We start from the raw sequence: 19,031 nt of genomic DNA on the forward strand, positions 1-19,031 counted from the left end.
GGAGCCTCTGGGACCTCTTGATGGCTTATTGTTGTTTTACTGGCCCCAGTGTCTAGTAGAAACTTCCTATCCTCCCCAAGAAGTCGGACCTCTATAAATGGACCTGTCTGATCTACTGGAATGGGGATTAGGGGCAGTTTGTCATCTTCTCTCTCTGGGCAACATCATGAGAAATCTGGGTAATATTCAGTGTAGGCGCTGTCTATAATATTCATTTGGGCCATTTGTGTTGTCAGTGGAACTGAAGGTGTTGAACTGTCTAGGGAACCATTCTGTTTTGGCTGATATGGGCGTGGCTAGGTCTAACCAGTAGCCAAATTGTGCTTTAAGACAGGGCAATCTTTAATGAAGTGTCCCATTTTTTTGCAATATTTACAAGTGCTTTTTATATTTGTCTGGCTACTTGGTGTCTGTTGACGCTGGGGTGCAGTTTGGGCTACTAATGCTTTCATCTTTGTGTCTTTCATGCGTTTCTTATCATTTTCTTCTTCATCCCTAATGCGATTCTGGTGATATTGTAGCATTTGTAACACCTGTGGAGGTGTATGTGCTTGCCAGGTACTTTCTACTTTTAGTACTCTGTCCTTAATGGCTGGCAAGGCGTTATCTACTAATTTGGAAACAAACAGACGCTGGTAAGCTTCACTTGTCGGCGTAAGGCCGCTATTTACCGCAAAACACTTTTCAAGTCTAGTGTAATAATCTCCTATGTCTTCACCATGTTTCTGTTTGCAGGAGGAAATGGCATCACAGTCCTCCTTTTTCACTGTTAGTAACTGTGGTAGCACCTTTAAAATAGTGAACTATTGTGGAGGAACATGTTATCAGCGCAGTCAGACAGAAAATCTTCGAGTCTTGGATCATATTTAAAATGAGTGTCATTGAGTGTGATGAGATGTTGTACCATGTAGAGACTTTCTAATCTTTGATGTGAGCGTGGTAATGCTAGAAAAAGCTGGGCTATGAGATCATTGTCATATATCTTATATTGAGAGACCCATAGGGTCGCAGTTCTGGCTATTTCCTCCTCCTCCGGTGTAAGCGGAGGTTCCTGGTCTTACCAGTATTCTAATGCATTGGATGTATTTTCAAATAACTCATCTGGAGATGACCGTTCAGAGTGACCTTGGAGGAATGTAGGCGGGGGTGTTCGTGAATTAGGGGCGGAAGAACGAACGGGTAGGACTTTTTCAGTAGGTTCAGTAATTTCCTCCTCAAGTTTCTTATTCTCTTCATTTGTTTGCAAGTTTTGCAGAATACGGGTCACATTACGGGTGAACCTGTCTAGTGCATCATTTATAAGTTCTAGACTAGTGTGGTCGGATGCGGAATCTAATAAGTCAAAAAGTGAAACTGGTACATTTCTTTCCTCTGCTTGTATGTGTTTTATGAAACAGCAAAGGAGGAACCTATACATGTGCATTTTTACAGGGTGTGATCTTCTTGTAGTCATAGCGTTAATGGCTCGTGAGTTCTCTCCAGTACGAAGAAACTCAGAGGCCGCTTGAAGAAACGTGTCAATTGCTGGTAGATGTCTTATTTCTTCCCAGGAGTCATGAAGTATTTTACTTATTCGGCCCGCCTCCCCTGTGTTGCTCGGAGTCGGGTCATAGGGGCAGTCGGGAATTGTTTTACCTGGGTCTGGACCTACGGCACCCCCTTCTGGAGTGAGAGGTGGTACGTTATGTTGTGAAAGGGGTGGCGGAGGCAGAGGGTGTTGAATGACTGGAACTTCATAGGGTGGTGGAGTATCTAAGAGAAAATTAGTAAAAGTATCCTCTGGGAGTGGGGCTGTAGGCTGTGCTGTTGCAATGTTAAGGTTTTCAGGTGCAGATGGCAATACAGGATAAAAACCAGTAGAAATGGCTGATTGTTGCCTTTTATTCCTTTCACTAACTACTTCTTTCCCTATTTCTTGTAACTGTTCTTTCTTGGCCTGCTCTGACATTCTCTTACCCTTTTCAACTTTATGCAATTCCTTCTGTTGCCTCCTATGGGCTTCTTTTCTCCATAATTCTACTGAGTCACTCTGTGACTGGCGGACTCTCTTTTTCTTCCATAACTGTTCCTCTAATTTCATAATACACTCCGTATCAAAACTACCATTTTCAGGCCATCTATATCTGAGTTCTAGGTCTTTAGTATATTCTACCCATAGATCACAATAAATAAGTGCACCGACACCATGTTTTGCATACATGAAGTGTCCTGGAGTATCCCGAGGAGGAAGGGGAATTTCCTTCTCAAGAATACTCCTTTTGGTTGCCATCTTACGTATTTTCGAGAAAATAGGCATGATGGCAAGACTTTCAAAGATTTTAGAAGTGAGAAAAACACAAACAGAACAAATATCTTTACCGTACCCACGAAAGAGGTGAGTCCGTCTTTTATACTAGTTTAGTAGTCCTCACAAAATAAGTGAGAAACCCACAAAAAACATGTATCTTTACCGTGCCCACAAGGTAGTGAGTACGTCTTTTATACTAGTTTTAGTAGTCCTCACCAAAGATAGGTGAGAAACCAACAAAACGCGTATCTTTACCGCCCCCACAAAAGCTGTGGGTTAGTTTTTATACTTTTCAGCAGTACTCACCGAAAAATAACTGGAAGGCCTCTTGAAGATTTTGGGAAAACGCGGCGCGCAGTTTCAAGGTGGGATTTGTAGAACCTCGGACTCGTCTGCTTCGCAGGTTGGGCTTTGGTTCAGGACGTTCCGCTATTTCCTCACCGCCTCGTGTGGATGCTGGGCCACAGTCGGTCCCCCTCTTCGCCTCGAGGGAGTTAGCGGGAATTCCCCGCGTTGTGCACTTTTGAAGTCCGTCAACGGTCAGGAGGGGACAGTACCGGGTCCAATATCGCCGGCGCGTGGGGAAAGGGAATGTCCCTGTTCCGGGCGCCAAATAATGTGGTAAATTAAATTTACTTATTACCTCATTTCTGAATTTCTATGCTTAATAAATCATAATTTCTTGTCAATGCAAAGCGAGGAGTCCGTGGTGCTCAAATGAAGGAGGAGAAGACTAATAACTCGAGTTAAGGGGAGCGCTTCCAGCACCAAGCGGGCACAGGAGCAATCTCTCAAGTCCCTCTCTTGAAGTGGGGGGGTGTCTTTATTTTCAACAGCAGAATATTTATACAGTCTTGGTCACGAGGCAAAATAGAGGAACAAACAGGTCGTGGCAGATAGAGGAACAAAGATCAGCAAGAGGAGCAGAGTGTGAAGAAATGGGGGCGTGTCTTAGGCTTCGTGAGGGGACTTGCGATGTGAAATAGTCTGACAGTTGGAAGGGGGAGGCTTCCTCATTTGGGGGTTTGTGCTCGTGCTTCATGTCAGAAACATGAACCATCTCTGCGGGGGAGCAGGAACTCATGTACTGGTTTCCCGGACTTGGCAGAAACCACAGAGACAGATGGTGAAAATGAGGAAGGCCAGGTGCAGGGGTGTTGTGCTCGGGGTCTTGGGACACCAAAGGGTGAATTAAAAACAAAATGGTGCCGGCTTTTAATGTGGGCAATTATTAATCGCGCAAAGGGGATCGCGCAAAGGGGCATAATTAGATCGCGCAGAGGGCAGCGAAGGGGCATAATTATAGATTTTATTTCCACAGACTGGTTGTATTTCCAACGAGAAATAACTGGGCAACTGTCTTACCTTTTTGCCCATGTGATGACATCTCTACCCAGTCAACTATACACACTATTCTTTTCTGTAAATTTTACACCGAACACAGAAAGATATGGCTTATACCGATATTAAAATCAATGGGTATTAGAAGATGCCACCCTGCACTTCTCTTCTTACAGTTACTGGATGAGGAATGGCTAGCAAAGATCATTATCAAATTTTTGAAGTGTATTTTCCGCCATAGAAATAATTTAAAATGAATAAATGAATTAAATATCCATTTGTGCCAATTACTCTAAACACGTATGTGTTAACTCAAAAAAATGTCTCTTTATATAGCACAGTGCTCACAGTATAATTCATAATTTGTTCCTTAGACCTGGTCTTTTTTACTAATTGTATTAATTAAGATGTGGAAAATGTCTATTACTTTTAATTAATTGTGCTTTTATGGTTTTGTACATGGAAAAAACCGAATAAAGAAACATTTGATTTGATTTGATTTGACATCTCAGGGGACCAAATACATTGATTCTGGAGGGACAGATAGCCGGATGCCACTCAACAACTTCTTAACTAACTGATGATCTCCTACTGGAAGATTTGACACGGTTGCATGGCCAGCCGAGATCCCAGGCTGAAAGGTATTGACTGTCCTGTATGCCAGACCCTTTGATGCCAGAGAGGCTAGAAAGTTCAGGATATGGACAGCGTCTGCCCCCATCTGATCCAGACTCTGTCGCAGACACCAACCCATCCAACGAGACCAAGCCGATCGGTATCGATTAACCGTACCGTCCGCCCAGGCTCGGGAGAGGAGGTCCGCAGTGATTCTCCAAAGGCAGGGGACTTTCCATCGAGACCAGTAATCTTCCACACCATGAGCGAGAGAGAGTTGCTCACCACTAGAGGATCAGGGTTGCCGGCAGGATTGCTCAGTAGGTGAGGCAACGGGTGTAGATGGATTGTAGAAGCCAAATAAAGTTCCATTAGAACTTGAAACTATACTTGCGATCTCCAAACTGGGGTGATCACCACCAATTCCGCCTCCTGCCGGCGCACCAGAGTTGTCAACCACAGTATCATGGCCAAGGGGGGAAAGGCATAGCCCAGTTCCGCGGCCAATCCTAAAGGAAGGCATCCGTGGCCACAGCTCCCAGATCCGGTCTCCACCTGAAGTGCCAGAGAAGCTGGTAAACACGGCGAGATGTGAACAGATCGGTCGTTAAAGGACCCCAAAGTGCTTGCAGGGATTGGAACATCAAGGGAAACAATTATCCATAGACTTGAGTCCCGCAGGTAGCATGATTAGCCAATCTGCTACTTAGTTGGACACTCCCGGGAGATGCTCAGTTGTCAACGAAACCTGATATTCCAGACAGTATTCCCAGAAATCATTGGCAGGATCTGCCAAGGCATTGGAGCAAGTTCCTCCCAGGTGATTGATGTAGCGGACCGCCACTATATTGTCCATCTTCAAAAGGACGCAGGTTTGGGCTCTGTCTTTGGTCCAACATCGGACCACATGGAACCCGCCATCAACTCTAGGCAGTTTATGTGAAGAGACTGTTCCGTGGTGGATCAGCCGCCGCCTGTGGTGAACTCTCCATAGCAGGCTCCCCAGCCTGAAACACTGGTGTCTGATTCGATCACCAGATGCGGTTGGGAGAGAAATATGGCCCGTCCGTTCCAAGCCTCCATGTGTGAGAGCCACCAATGAAGCTCGTCCTTTGCCACCTCGGATAGGTGAGATGCCTTGAGTCTCTGAAGAGCACGTAAATGAAGGGTGCCTAGGAAGATACCTTGGATCGAAGCTGACAAAAGAACGACCACTCTGGAAATGCTGCGCAGTGATGTCTGAGGTTTCTGTACGATCTGCTATACCTCGTGATGGATTTTCGCCATCTTCCTAGAAAAGAGACTGTGCGTGGCCTCCCCCAAATCGATCACAAAACCTAGAAAAGTGATTGAACATGAAGGCAGGAGACTGGACTTTGCTTGATTGATCACGAATCCTAGAGACTGAAGGAGATTCACTGCGGACTGCAGCTGCTGAGACAATGCCTGGGGACACTGGTTTATGAATAGCACATCATCCAGATACACGATAATTCAAACGTCCTGCGCCCTCAATCACTCCACTATTGGGTGTAAAACCTTGGGGAAGCACCGTGGTGCCAACGACAGGCCAAAAGGAAGGAGGTTTGGCCTTGCCACTGGAACTGGAGGAAGCGATGGTGTGGCGGAAAAATAGGGACCGTGAGATACGCATCCTAGAGGTCCATCCAGGCGTTGGAAGTCAAGAGGTTGCGGAGCAGGTGAATGCATCAATCCTGAAGTGGCGGTAGACCAGCCTCTTGAAGGTTTATCAATGGCTGTTGACTCCTGTCTTGTTTATGTACCAAGGACAGATTGCTTAAAAATTCCCCGGGGTGAGGGGAGGAGCAGCAAATAGCTAGTTTCTCCAAGAGTTCCTGCACCTTCTGCTGGATGAGGGCAGACTCCCTGCTGGAAAAATGGAGCGGGCCGGAGTTGAAACCTGGAAGGGGGAGCCGTAGAACTCCGTGTGGAATCCTTGCACTGTTAGGAGCACCGAAGCATCGGCCATAAGGGCCCGCCAGTTGTCTAGGAACTGCGCCAACCTGCCCCCCAAGTAGCCACATGAGATGAGCAAAGAACTCACTGTGGGTTGATGGTTCTCCACGGCCTCGAGAACCGCTGCATTGAGCCCTGTGTCGGGACTGACCTCTGGTGGGGGATAGAATCCTCCAAAGCATGACATATCTTGCCACTGTCCCCTCTGCGACTGTTGGCCTCTGCCGGAGTTGGACTTAGCAGAATGGCCAGCCAAGCGCCCCCTACCACGACCGCTGAAAACTCTTGAATTGAAAATGCGCCTCACTGTTGTCTGGGCCTTGTCCAGGAAGCGGAAGGTAGAGACAAATTTGATGAGCTCTCTCACAAATGGGTCGTCAAAGAGACCGCTCTGAGCCACCTGGCCAGCTTCTGACGTGGCTAGCTCACCTAACTTGGGGGTCCAGTATAATGAGCAGCAAGCTGCGGTTTTCTATGGAAATGGCGCAGCTGGCGTTGTCCAAGAATATGATTGCTCCCTGCGCCCAACTGGAGAGAACATCTGGAGGATCAGGGCCCCGGACGCCTTGGCGTCCTCTGCCATATCGAATATCTTCAACAAGGGGCATGTGATGTCCAAGAGTTTGTCTTGGCAGGCCCGCCAATACCTGTCAAAACCCTTCTGCGGATCTTCGATATATTTAGTTAAGAAATTGCCGTCCTAGATTCGATCTCTCGGGTGACTGCCACATAATCCTGTAGCGACGGATGAGAGCATTCCGCCCTATGGCGGGAGCAGACCTCTTGGTCTAGTGGGTTACATAGCCGGCCCGCCACACATTTAGCCACCTTCACCCACTCTGAGGAACGGGGGTGTAAGAGCTGTTCGGGCTCCAAGAGATCCAATTGGGTAAATTCTGGGGGCTCCATTGCCTGACGTGGCTCTGGGAGCAGGGAGGGAGAGGGGCGCCAGGGTCGGTCGTGGTCTGAGTTGTCATTGGACCCGGTAGGGGACTCATCAGAGGGCTGAGAAGAGGCAGCCGAGCCCTGCCTGCCTGTTGTGGTAGGTCCTGTGGGGCTATGCCCGCTGGTGGGGCTGGGGGCTTGGTCCCCAAGAATGTCTGCTTCAATCTGTCCAAGCGTCCATGTCCACCCCTTATGGGTGCAGGCGTTTACGCTGTTTCTCAGAAGGGAGGTCGGTGGCCTGCTCTGGAGGTTTGGAGGCCGAGTGCCCAGGAAGTTAGTCCCTCGGGGTGAGGGGTTGCAGGCTTTTCTGTGCCAAATCCATTAGTCTCCTCTTCAAAGGGGCCACCGCTTCTGAGACCGCCCTGACTATGGAGGCATCCACTGCGTCACAGAAATCATCTGTGACCAGGAAATATTGCATATCCTCCTCCTCCTCCTCATAATAGTCATCAAAACCCTCCATGAGGTAAGTATCCCAGGACTCTTTGAGGGCCAGAGGTATCAGGTAACTATAAGGGTGGTCCCCCACCAGGTAAGAGCTTATTTTGCTTGGGCTGGGGTCAGAGACCCTCTAGGAGGGAAAAACTGTTTATTGGGGGTTATATCACTATGCACAATCGCAGGCCCTATCGGGCATCCCCAATTCCCTGCACACTCACAGGGCTAGATTGGCCTACACGACCAAGGCAAACAGACGCCCTTTATTTCTGTGGGAAAACAACAATTGACAGCCTCGGTGGGTCTGCCGGAACAACTCTGAGTCTGCCGGAGAAACGCAGGCGAGATCAGCCTGCATTCCTACCTGGAGGGGTGCGAAACTCTAGGCTGGCCCGGGAGTTTCTGCTCACTCGATTAACGTGGGCGGAAGTGCTCGGCAATGCCGTAACTGACAAGCTCTCCTACTCGCATTAGATCAGTAGCGGTCGGCAGTAGGTGTTTCTGTAGGGCGGTGATGTGGGCAGGGGGAGGGGCAGGGTGAGGGGTAGTAATGTATGGATTACGGAGTTTTACAGGTAAGTAAACATTTAAAATAATAAAACGAATTTCGTTGCGCGCACTGCATCACAAAATGTGATGCAGTGCGCGCAACGAAATTCTTTTTATTTATTTAAATGTTTACTTACCTGTAAAACTCCGTAATCCATACATTACTACCCCCCACCCTGCCCACGTCACCGCCCTACAGAAACACCTACTACCGACCGCTACTGCATTAGATCTAAGATGAGCATCTCAGAAGGAATTTAAGAGGCGCGTTTTCTAGTGAACAGTGGACCGCCGCCCACTCTGGTCCCAGCTTTACAAATAGAATAGATCTCGGACAAGTAGGAGTGACGGAGTGTTCCAACAGCTGCATAAGCAAATTGGAGGCTTTTTAACACAAAGGCAAACGTCACCAATATGAGGCAAAATTAATCAGTGCAATGAGACAAAACCTTGAGAGAAAGTGTCTCCACTTAACTGACACCGTCTGCAGGAGCGAAGAAAGAGGAAGACCGGCAAGGGTCAACACCAGTTAAGGAGGCGGGAGGCACCTGATTGAACGAACATTGTTAATCTGAACATGATGTTTTTTTTCCTCAGGCTTCATGGAATATGAAGTCCTTTCATTGATTGCTGCATGTTGAAAATTGCTGCTGTTTGCATTATAGGAGAAAGAAAATGCCTAATCCTCGCCTCCGTGTCCAGACATAAAATCTGAATTTTCCAGTGAATAGGATTTATCATCACTATTCCAAAGATATAAAACATCGCAAAGTTGCTCCTTTCTAATCACGAATTAGAGCTTGTAAGTAAGGAATTCCAACATTTTATCCTATGAGAGGAGTAGGCCTCACAGAAGTGAAAAATAAGTTTGGGAGTTGTTCACCTTCAGAACATGCAAAACTTAAAAGTATGTGTCCTACCTTTTACTTACATAGCACACTGCCCTATGGGCTACCTAGGGCCTACCTTAAGGGTTGACCTATGTTTAATAAAAGGAGAGTTTAAGGTTTGGCAAAGGGTTTTAAATGGCAATTCAAAGTCGCAGTGTAACTGCACACACATGCTCTACAGTGGCAAGGAAACTCAGTGGTTAAAACTTCTAATGGATCAGTTACTATCCCAGCTCTGAGGTCGGTAACTAACCAATGATTTACAATTGCAATGATGGTCACACCCTATTTAAACATTAATCTCTGAAATGGAATAGGAGGGTGACGCCCATTTCTTACAACTCTTCTTTATTTGCATTTTGGAAAAAATTACAAAAGCCCTTTTACTATTCAAAAATAATTTTTGCCCAGCAGCAATTACAAGTGTCATGGGAAAGAATTTCCAACTGGTACAAGGGATTTGTTCCTTCTAAAATTTCCTTCTGCAGTTGAAAACCCAATGATTTTGGGATTGCAGAATTTGCAACTGCAAAAGTGCTCTGTACATGTGGCCCCTGGTTCTTTCAATGGCTGCCTTTGTATGTCTTGAAAAGGTGCACCGGCTAGCAGAAAGTATCATGGGAAATTTGAGTTCAGATCTTTTTGTTTGCGTTTCATTCTCAAAACCTAAACCTTTTGCTGCCAAACATGGCTAATAAAAGAGACACCACACATATTAAACTTGAATGCTTTAAATTCAATGTTATTACATTCCATTTTAATATTGATATTGCTATTGCTAATAATATTATTAGTAGAATTATTCCTTACGGAAACTTTCAAATTCCTCATTGATGAGACTCATTCCTCAAGCTAGGGGAGAGTAGCAGCTGAGTGAGAAGTTACCTGATCACAAAGTCATTCTGGTCGATCTCCCGTCCACAGCAGCTGCCAGATAAGATATCGCTACTGCCCACCACTGCACAGGATTTAAGCGACTTGCCAGAAATAGGGGATGTCTGGAAAAAGAAAAAGGTGCACAAACATAAAACTGCCTGGTGCTGCTGAGAAACACTTAGGGCCTCATTTAGAGTTTGGCAGACAGGGTAATATTTGGAGTATCTTGCCTGTCAAATCCTCAGTCTGTCCGCTCTATTTTGAGTCGGGCAAACAGTCATATTTCTGAGAGCGGTGCCAATGCTGACTCTGCCAATGCAAAGCCTATTTCAAGGGTCTGATGGAGTGGTGGCCATTAGAGTAAGGACATCAGACTTCCCCTGTTTAAAGAGGAGGGTCTATTTTTTTCTGTCTATCAATGCCGGTAAAAATGGCAGTCTCGAACAGGAAAAAATATGAAATATGACCCACACACTCTAGGGGAAGACTCCCAGACTGTAAGGGTCATTTGTTTTTTGTTTTTCAATAGCAACCTCCCGCTTTGGGAACCGGCGGTGGTCACTATTAATGTTGCTGTGCCTTCAGAGGAGCTGCTAAAAAGGGAGTTTCTCTGGAGAAACGGAAATCACTGCTGGGACAGCAGTGATTTCCAGATATGGCAATTAGTAGACCGTCTGGGTGGCAGACATAACATCCCCTGCCACTAACTGGGATGCCCCCTGAACAGGTCCTAACTTAATTGTAACATAAGTATGCCCACATGCTGGATTTAAAATATTATATCAATCCATTTTATATCTTGGTTAAAACAAAACGTTAAATCATTAAGAAATGGAGATTCTTAGTGATTTGTTTTTTTAAATCTTTATTTTCTTTTTAACGAATTTGCCACACAGTGTGAAAGTATTTGCTATGTTTTAACCAGAACATGCACAAAATTATGTACAGGTCAGCACAATTAAAACCTCTGGAACCTTTAACTGGAAACATCCACAGTTTGTTATATTACAACAGTTTCTGATGCATTGCAGAGTAAAGGTGAAGAACGTTTCTGTTGCAAGCTTCAACAATTCATTTGAGGTATTTTGTCTTGATTCTTTGTCACTTAGTGATTGCTGAGTAGAATCCTGCCTGTGTGTACTTTGGTTTGCCACTGGTGTTTCAGCTTCCCAGTTTCTACCACTTTCCTCAGTGACACCCTAGTTACTCTTTTGGTACACTTGGCTCTTTAAGGGTAGAAAGTAGTCAATGCTTTCTCCAGGTGGTGGTAGAGGGATAGAAACGTAGGTACATTAGTAGTTAAATCAGTTAACCAGTGAGATAGTTTTTTTGTTTTTAAATCATTACTGCCTGATTGGGAATTCGGGTGGCGGGCTTCACACCTGCCATTCCAGCAGAATCCATCTCTGGAATGGATGAAAACTTACTAAATGTACAGTCCTCTGCCAAGGTAGCTGTGGGTTGCTACCATGTGGCCATGTCTGATATTAGAGAAGTCACCTAAGTGAAGAAAAAGCTCCAGTGAAAATTCAATGTGTTGTCTCAAGCTGGCAAGCTCACCACTTCCAATGGCTCTTGGCAATCCAGCAGCCAGGGCACTATCAGACTGGAGATGAAGAAGAGCAAAAAATAAAAATAAATAACAAGGAAAGCAACCTTATTTATCTATGCACTCAGAATGACATCTTTATATCCATCAGGACCACCCAACCCTGCTCCAATTTACGAAAGAGCTGAAGACATACCTCTTTAGTGAACACTACATCATGATGCAGTATCAGATCACCACTTACTTGTGAACTAAGCTTCCTCTCCAACCACATGCCATCTGTATCTTTGTCATTGAGTTTATAAAGTGTATACTTTCTTTTAACTTGGTTCGCACTATGCATATAGCGCATGCATTCATACTTACATGACCTGTCAATGCTGACAGAAATTCCAGCAACACAGGGGAAAGAGGCAATGGATCCCAAAGATAGGGGTACAATTTCTATATATCCGGTCTCCCTAACCTGCTGTGGGTACATCCCCGCCTTTTAAGGACACTGTAAGTACCGGTCAGTGAAAGTCTTCCACCCTTTGTCACATGGGCTTGCATATAGTGCCAAAACTGGCTAAAGTGCTGGAAAAATGTACCAATACACAGCTGTTGAAATATTAGTAGCAACATCAACTACTTCATCCTTCTCAAGCAGGCTTCCGGCCTCCTTACAGCACAGAGTCTGCGTTGCTTGCAGTAATAGAAGAGCTTTCTGATAGAAGGAGTTCTGCAACGCTGATACTGTTACACCTCAGTGTAGCACTCGATAGGTTCTCCAGCAGAGTGCTGATAAAAAGACTAAGAAACTATGGGATCTTTGACAAATCATTACTCTGGTTTGTCTTTTCTGGAAAAGCATTCCTTTAAAGTGGTCTTGACCCCATTTTCTTTCACAAACAGTCAGCTGGGGTTTGGGGTGCCTCATGGATGAACCCTGAGCTTCACTATTTTCAACATTGACGTCCCCCATGTTGGCAGAGATTGTCGAATCCCATGGGCTGTCTCTGATGAATCTTAATTGCCTTAAGCTTAAGGCCAATAAAACTGATGTTAATACTGGGCTAGCAACAACAGTTATGGGGCCTACATTGGTGGACGACCCCTAAATACAGTAAGAAGAATAATCCCTGGCATCTAGTGGGCTTTCTGAGACCGAATAGCCCCAAGAACAATTGGGGGAGCAAAGGCCCTTGCTTAAGAGGCATCCACTCCTGGGGCGTTCCCCAAGCAGGGATCCACAAGGGAGGGGTGCCATTGGAAAGGGGGGATTCTTCCCTTTCCAATGATACCTCTCCCATCTTTCTACGTGCTTGGGGGCTGAGACAACCCCCTGAGCACGTACAAGGTGAAACTGAAATGAGACTATCGGCTCATTTCAGTTTCGGTTTTAGAAAAAGGACGTCAGTATGACGTGCGCGCTGATCGTCATTTCCCTGAAACCAGCAGAACAGCCTCAGGAGTTGGTGAACCCTTCCTCAACCCCCAAGGTTATTCAGGTCTCAAAGGAATCCCTCTGGTGCATGCACCAGAGGTATTTCTAGTGCCATGTGTGCGGACAGCCGGGAGCTGTCTTACTCATATGAGCATTGGTGCGTCTGACGGAGCCCGGCCGTCTGATGCACCCAAGGGGTTAACATCAGCACTACTTATTTATGTTGGTCTTTTGTTACTACGACATACTGTCTGGAAGTCCCCCACTTTTTTACATAAAACACAATGTTTACCAATTGCAGGACAACTTGGATTATTGCCAATATCACTTTAAGAACCACATGTGTAACTATACAAATTTTCTATTTACAAATTTCTTGGCCATCAACCCACGTTCATTAACCCCTTCGGGGCGGATGACGAGCTGAGCTCGTCATGAGCGTAACGTGCTCTACGCGGATGACGAGCTGAGCTCGTCACGTAACGCGGTAAATTAAAAAAAGCGCAGCGGGAAAACCGCTAGCGCGCATGCGGTTAACTGTGCAAAGAGCTTCCCTGCTTTCTTCAACATTGTCATCATTAGCAGTGATTGAATTGACTGGGACATCAACATCCTTTGCTGTAGAAGAAATCATAGAATGCTCTATGCCTTTAGCTATAACAATATCTTCATTGAGTGTTGGAGTCCTACTCCCAAGTATCCTTTCTTGAATTTTACGAGAATAACAAAAACAAATTGATCGCTAATATACGTATCAATATTTGCTCCAAAATCACAAGTTGGCGCAAAATTCTTTATGTGGAAACATACTACTCCACACTTTTCTGCAAGTGCTGCTTACGTTTTACTAAATTGTGCCTCTCGGGCAGTACACTTGGTTTATCAGAATATTGCTTGCGTTATATTTCCTCAGCCTCCTTAAACTGGTTCCATGCATCATCACTAGATTGACCTTGTGGCTGTGTTAAAACTGGCAAATTGTCAAATATCTAAGGCACAGAATGCCCCCCAAAAACATATAATAAGGCAAATATTTGTGATGGGGAATACTCTGCAGCATTAATTGCAACTAAGTAATTTTGAAACAACTTGAACCATTGATTCCACTTGACAGGTGGCTTGCCTGGATTTTGAAAAATCATGGGGGCTGCACAAATTGATCTGGAGTGACTGAAGTCATATCAGAACGCTACTTGTGATAAGCGACAGACCAATGAAGAAATCAAATCAATGTAATGGAAAAGGTGCGCATGTCAATTTAAGTGCATGCAAAACTAGGAAACTTCAACTTTTAGAATTTTACACGAAGACCAGGTGTGCCTGTCACCGAAAATGCGAGCAAGAAATTTGCTTCAGAAAAATTGCAGGCTTCCCGGCACATGAGCAGGTGATAAATATACTGCTTAAAGAATGCAGGCTTCTCGGCAACTTTGCACACATTTCTAAAAATAAATCAGGTGTGCCTGTCACCATCGAAGCGTAGGCCAAACTGAAGAAATACCAAGTAAAAGCTCAGTAAACGCTTTCAACACTGTTTTGAGACTAAACACCGCTGAAAAGAAGCACTGGTACTTTTGGGTGAGTACTTCATTTATTCATGTCCCATCTCAGCAGCTCCCATGCAGCAACTGCCAGATTACCCGCATTCTATGTTCCACGTAGGGAACATGACATGGAAACATTCTATGCAAGAACGTGCAGGAGGTCCCAAGGCACCTCCCTTCCCACACATGAAAGAAAGAAAAAGGATGAAGGAAAATATGCAACAAAACATGAGATTAATAACAATAACAAATATGCAATTATAAAATCAGATGCCAACATTGCAAACATGTTCTGACAATAACCGGAAAAGAAAACAGAACCTAGAGAAAAACATAGTGTAACATCAATACATAGCATAATCTTGAAACTTAGCAGGCGTAGATCTCATCCTGGAAGAAAATATTTTGTAAGAAGAATAGCGGGGATGATCATTCCTATTGGGAGGAACAGCGTTAGAAGAAGAACAACTTGGAATAACAGGAGTCACATGATAGGAGTCAAAATTAACACCCATTTTCCCAACAATGTACACCATTTTGGATTGAGGAACAATAGAGATGGAACATTTATTCCAAGTATTACCATTCTCCAACACCACCACCCGGTCTCTAACTTCCCTCACCTTAGCTGGAGCTGAAAATCGAGAAGCCCCCTTGCGGATCAATCCAGGCTTCTTGATTCTCACCCAATCTCCAACGCACATAGGGGAAACTCTCGGAAACAGTGGTGTACTTGGACTGGACAGCGGTTCTCACATCCGCTACTTTGCCAAGTCTAGTTTGCTCAACCTCCTTTCTGGACATCCAATCCTTATTCAACTTGGAACCAGCAACTCTTCCTCTAAGTAATGTAAAAGGAGATATCCCAGTACTTATATGAGGAGTGGTTCTGATTGCCCACAACATGTCCGCCACAGTCACACACGAGGATAGACCATTCACCAAAGCCAATTACTGTTGGTCCTTTATAACACGATTAAAGTGCTCAAACAATCCATTGCTGTGGGGATGATAAAGTGATGTTAAAACATGTTTGATGCCATATTCCTTAAGAAAATGTTGTATTTCCAGAGACACCAATTGAGTTCCATTACCTGTCACCAGTTCCTCAGGAAAACCCTCCCAGAGAAACACTTCCCTGAGGAAACTGATGACAGACAAAGAATTAATACACTCTACAAATTTAATTTCAGCCCACTTGGACATATAGTCTACCAAGACCAGAGCATACAGAGAAGAATCACCTGAAATCCCAAATTGACCAGCAACATCAAAAGCTAGTTTGCACCAAGGTAAATTCTTGCCAATCACAGGATCAATGGGGGATGGATGAGTCACCTGAGTCTTATCGCCGAGGACACACGCACAACTGTCCCTGACAATATGCTCAATGGACCTATCCACTCCAAGCCATCAAAAGTCTTCACGGATTCTGTGTTTCATGGCACGAATACCCTGGTGACCTTCGTGGGCAACATTTAAAAAAAAATTCGCCAACAACCAAAAGACCACCTCTGTGTAAAAGTCCATCCACCAAAGATAACTTGTCACAAACTCTTTTGAAAGGAATTAATTCACCAGATAAATCCTTGTTCACAGGCCACCCCTGAACTAAAAAGTCCACAACCATTTTGATATCTTTGTCCTAAGATAGAGCTTGCAATCATTCCTGCTCTGAGAGTGCACCCTTCACCACACCAACAATAGCACATACAATATCAAGATCATCCCCCGCAGATAGTGCCGCCTGGGGCACCCCGCCCCCACCCATCTTACCACATTTAAAAAAAGTCTGGTTCAAAGCACTGACGTAGCTAGGGGGGAATCAGGGGTGGGGGCGGCGTGCCCCAGGCAGTACTATTTCGGGGGCGGTAGCGGGCGGCGGTTGTGCAACCCTAGTGGCACGTGATGGCAGCGTTCATTAGTTTGGGACACTCATTTTTTACCAGCCCCTGTGCACTGGTTGGACATGCAGTGTCCTGTGAATGTTAGACCTCACACTCTGCTTCAACTAATGAACAGGCTGCCGGCTGATTGAATGCCTGAGTTGTTCTTGAATGTGTGACATTCGTTCCCCTACTGTCACCTGGCGTATAAGCGGTACAGTTAATATACTGACTTCCATTGTGGTCAGAGTGAATTAAGGGTTTGTTACGCAACAGGTATAGTTATTATGCTTCCAAATCAAATAGCTTGCATCGTGAGTACAGAGGGCAGAAAGCTTGCACTGCTGATGTACTCCCCTAGCTGCCAACAGTGTAGAGAACGGCAACAAGAGGCAAACCACCACCCTGTCTTGTCTCCCAGTTTTCAATACACAAACATCATGATGAGACACAAAGGGAAATGAATTAGTGAAATTAAAGAGACATCCACCAGATGCAAGAGTGCCAGAACTGAATATAGGAAACTTATTTTCTGAATTAGCAGATAAGGAGCCTGCCACAAGTGTCATTCAGCTTTTTATGCATGAGGGTACACTGTACAATATGTTTAAGACTGCTCATGGTGACTTGGGAAGCGCACATCAGGCACTATACGATTGTATTCATCAGTGCTCACAAGAAGGTATAGGAGTTCCCACCTGCGTGACAAATAGCCTTCCCTGGCCTCAGATATTTGAGGATCCTTATCTCCAATGAATAACAGCCCCTGCCCTTAATAACATTCTTTTGTAGATGGTTGATACCAAAAAGGGACTGGCGAAGGTATAACATTTGTAAAGGTATTATAAGAGGATAGAAGTAAGAAAGGTGACGAGAATGAGATAGAAAAACATAGAACATACGCTTGATAGCACATGAGTGAATGAATGTGCAGAACATTTAGATAAATTAACTGATGTACAATTTAAGATTTTGAGATGGCCCCCATTCTTGGGTTCCCGGTGCAAGATGATAGAACTGAGGAGGATTCATGTCTCTTCAATGGCCTCTACAGGCAATACTCTACTAGATCAGTGGCGTTGGTAAAATATAACATAAGGGACCAGTATATGCATGACAAATATAATGCGCCTTCTGTTTTGTTTCATTATATTTCCAGCAAGGTGTACTCTTGGGGCTTGTAGGAAATACTATCTTACCTCCAGCAGGCTATAACCCAAATATGAATGGCTGGAAAGTGTATTACACTCCTTAATGGCCAAGCGTTTCATTTGCAAATTCAAGAATTGACTTCTCCTGAAACACCTAGCGCTCCTGATAACTCCCTAAACTGGAAAATTGAGGAAATGAGTTTGCAACGGTTTGCGGAGCCTGTATCCAGACTTATATAGTGTGAACGTGTGAGAAGTTGGCCTGGTGTGCAGTGCTCACTATTCTAGTGATCACTATATATCAGTCCAAACAACCCTTATTGATGATTGGTTGTAAGTCAACCTTATAGACCAGCTATCCTAGTAGCATGGATACGAGCAGTCTAAGGCTAAGACTCTAGAGGGCGTGTTAAGCCAGCTGTTTTACCATCACATTACCCCTTGAACACCCAGTGAAAGGACACCACACAAGTGTTATGAAAATAAACAATGTATTTATTAGAATCACAACAACCCTGTACTCTTTATGAGGACAGGGTGCTAAGCACACAACAAAACTCTTACGAAAATACTTTTAAGTTAGCACGTTACACAAATGCCCGAGGGGCACGAAAAACCATATACGCTAAAAGTGGAATGCGAATTACTAGCAGGTAAGTAACAGTTCTAATAGGCTTTGGAATCGCTAGGACTGGACTAGGGAATCGTTAGATTACTACTAGGAGGCCCAGGGGACTCGGGTGCAGAGTGTGCACTCTCACGCGGGATGCGGGACAAAGTCTATGGAAGCTAGAATTCACAAAGTTAGTGTTCACGGGCGAACCCGACCTGGTAGGGAGAAAACGACAGTGGATCCTGACCCTTGGATAGTGAGGCTATGCTGGGACACCGGAGTGCCGAAGTTACCTAGCCCAGGGGCTGCAGCTGCATAGGTCTGAAAAGACGTCGGGGATCTCGTTGCCGGACCAGGAGCCTGGAAGGAAGAAGTTGCTGGCAGGCGACCAGTGAAGAAAAGTTCGATGGATCCAAGCCTGGATCAAGGAAGAAGGAAACCTGAAAGCAGAGGGGACCAAGTTCTTGAATCACTAGCCAGTGATTAAGTGGGCACCAGGATGGCACCGGGCGAAGTCACCGCAGTCAGGTGGGTGGGCGCTGCTGGGCTCTGCAGTTTCTCGGACCAGGAGGCGTTGTCGGCGACCAGGATGGAGGTGCGAGCTGTCCCACGAAGGATGAAGTCGTTGGCGTCGAAGTTACCCAGGATTGGGCAACAAGCCTTGGCTAATTCAAGCCCACGCGGTGGACTCAAAATGGCGTCTTGAGTGGACCAGGAGGGTCCAGGGTGCTCCTCTTCTGGGAGGGAGCAAGGGCCAGTCTGGAGCAACCAGACCAGCAGCAGAAATGTCGTCGGGCGTCGTCAGGAAGGCCACAAGCCAACGGGCTAGTAGCCAAACAACGCGGTGAGCAGCAGAAGGCAGAAGGGCCCCACGCCGATCGTGGAGATGCTGGGGGGCTGCTCTTCGGTGCTGGAGCTGCTCAGGGTGGGGGCTTCTCGGACCC

At 45.5% G+C, this 19,031-nt stretch overlaps 1 protein-coding gene across 2 annotated transcripts in view; it reads right to left on the bottom strand.

The window, feature by feature from the left end:
• LOC144799022 (alpha-2,8-sialyltransferase 8F-like) overlaps positions 1–19,031 on the bottom strand; it is a 654,797-nt gene that overhangs the window by 54,659 nt on the left and 581,107 nt on the right. For both annotated transcript variants that reach the window (XM_078670177.1, XM_078670180.1), the window contains one exon: positions 9,928–10,040. In XM_078670177.1, coding sequence (XP_078526303.1) covers positions 9,928–10,040 — 113 coding nt within the window. The remainder of the gene's footprint in view (positions 1–9,927; positions 10,041–19,031) is intronic.

This window comes from Lissotriton helveticus, chromosome 12, assembly GCF_964261635.1.
Source record: "Lissotriton helveticus chromosome 12, aLisHel1.1, whole genome shotgun sequence".
Lineage (NCBI taxonomy): Eukaryota > Metazoa > Chordata > Amphibia > Caudata > Salamandridae > Lissotriton > Lissotriton helveticus.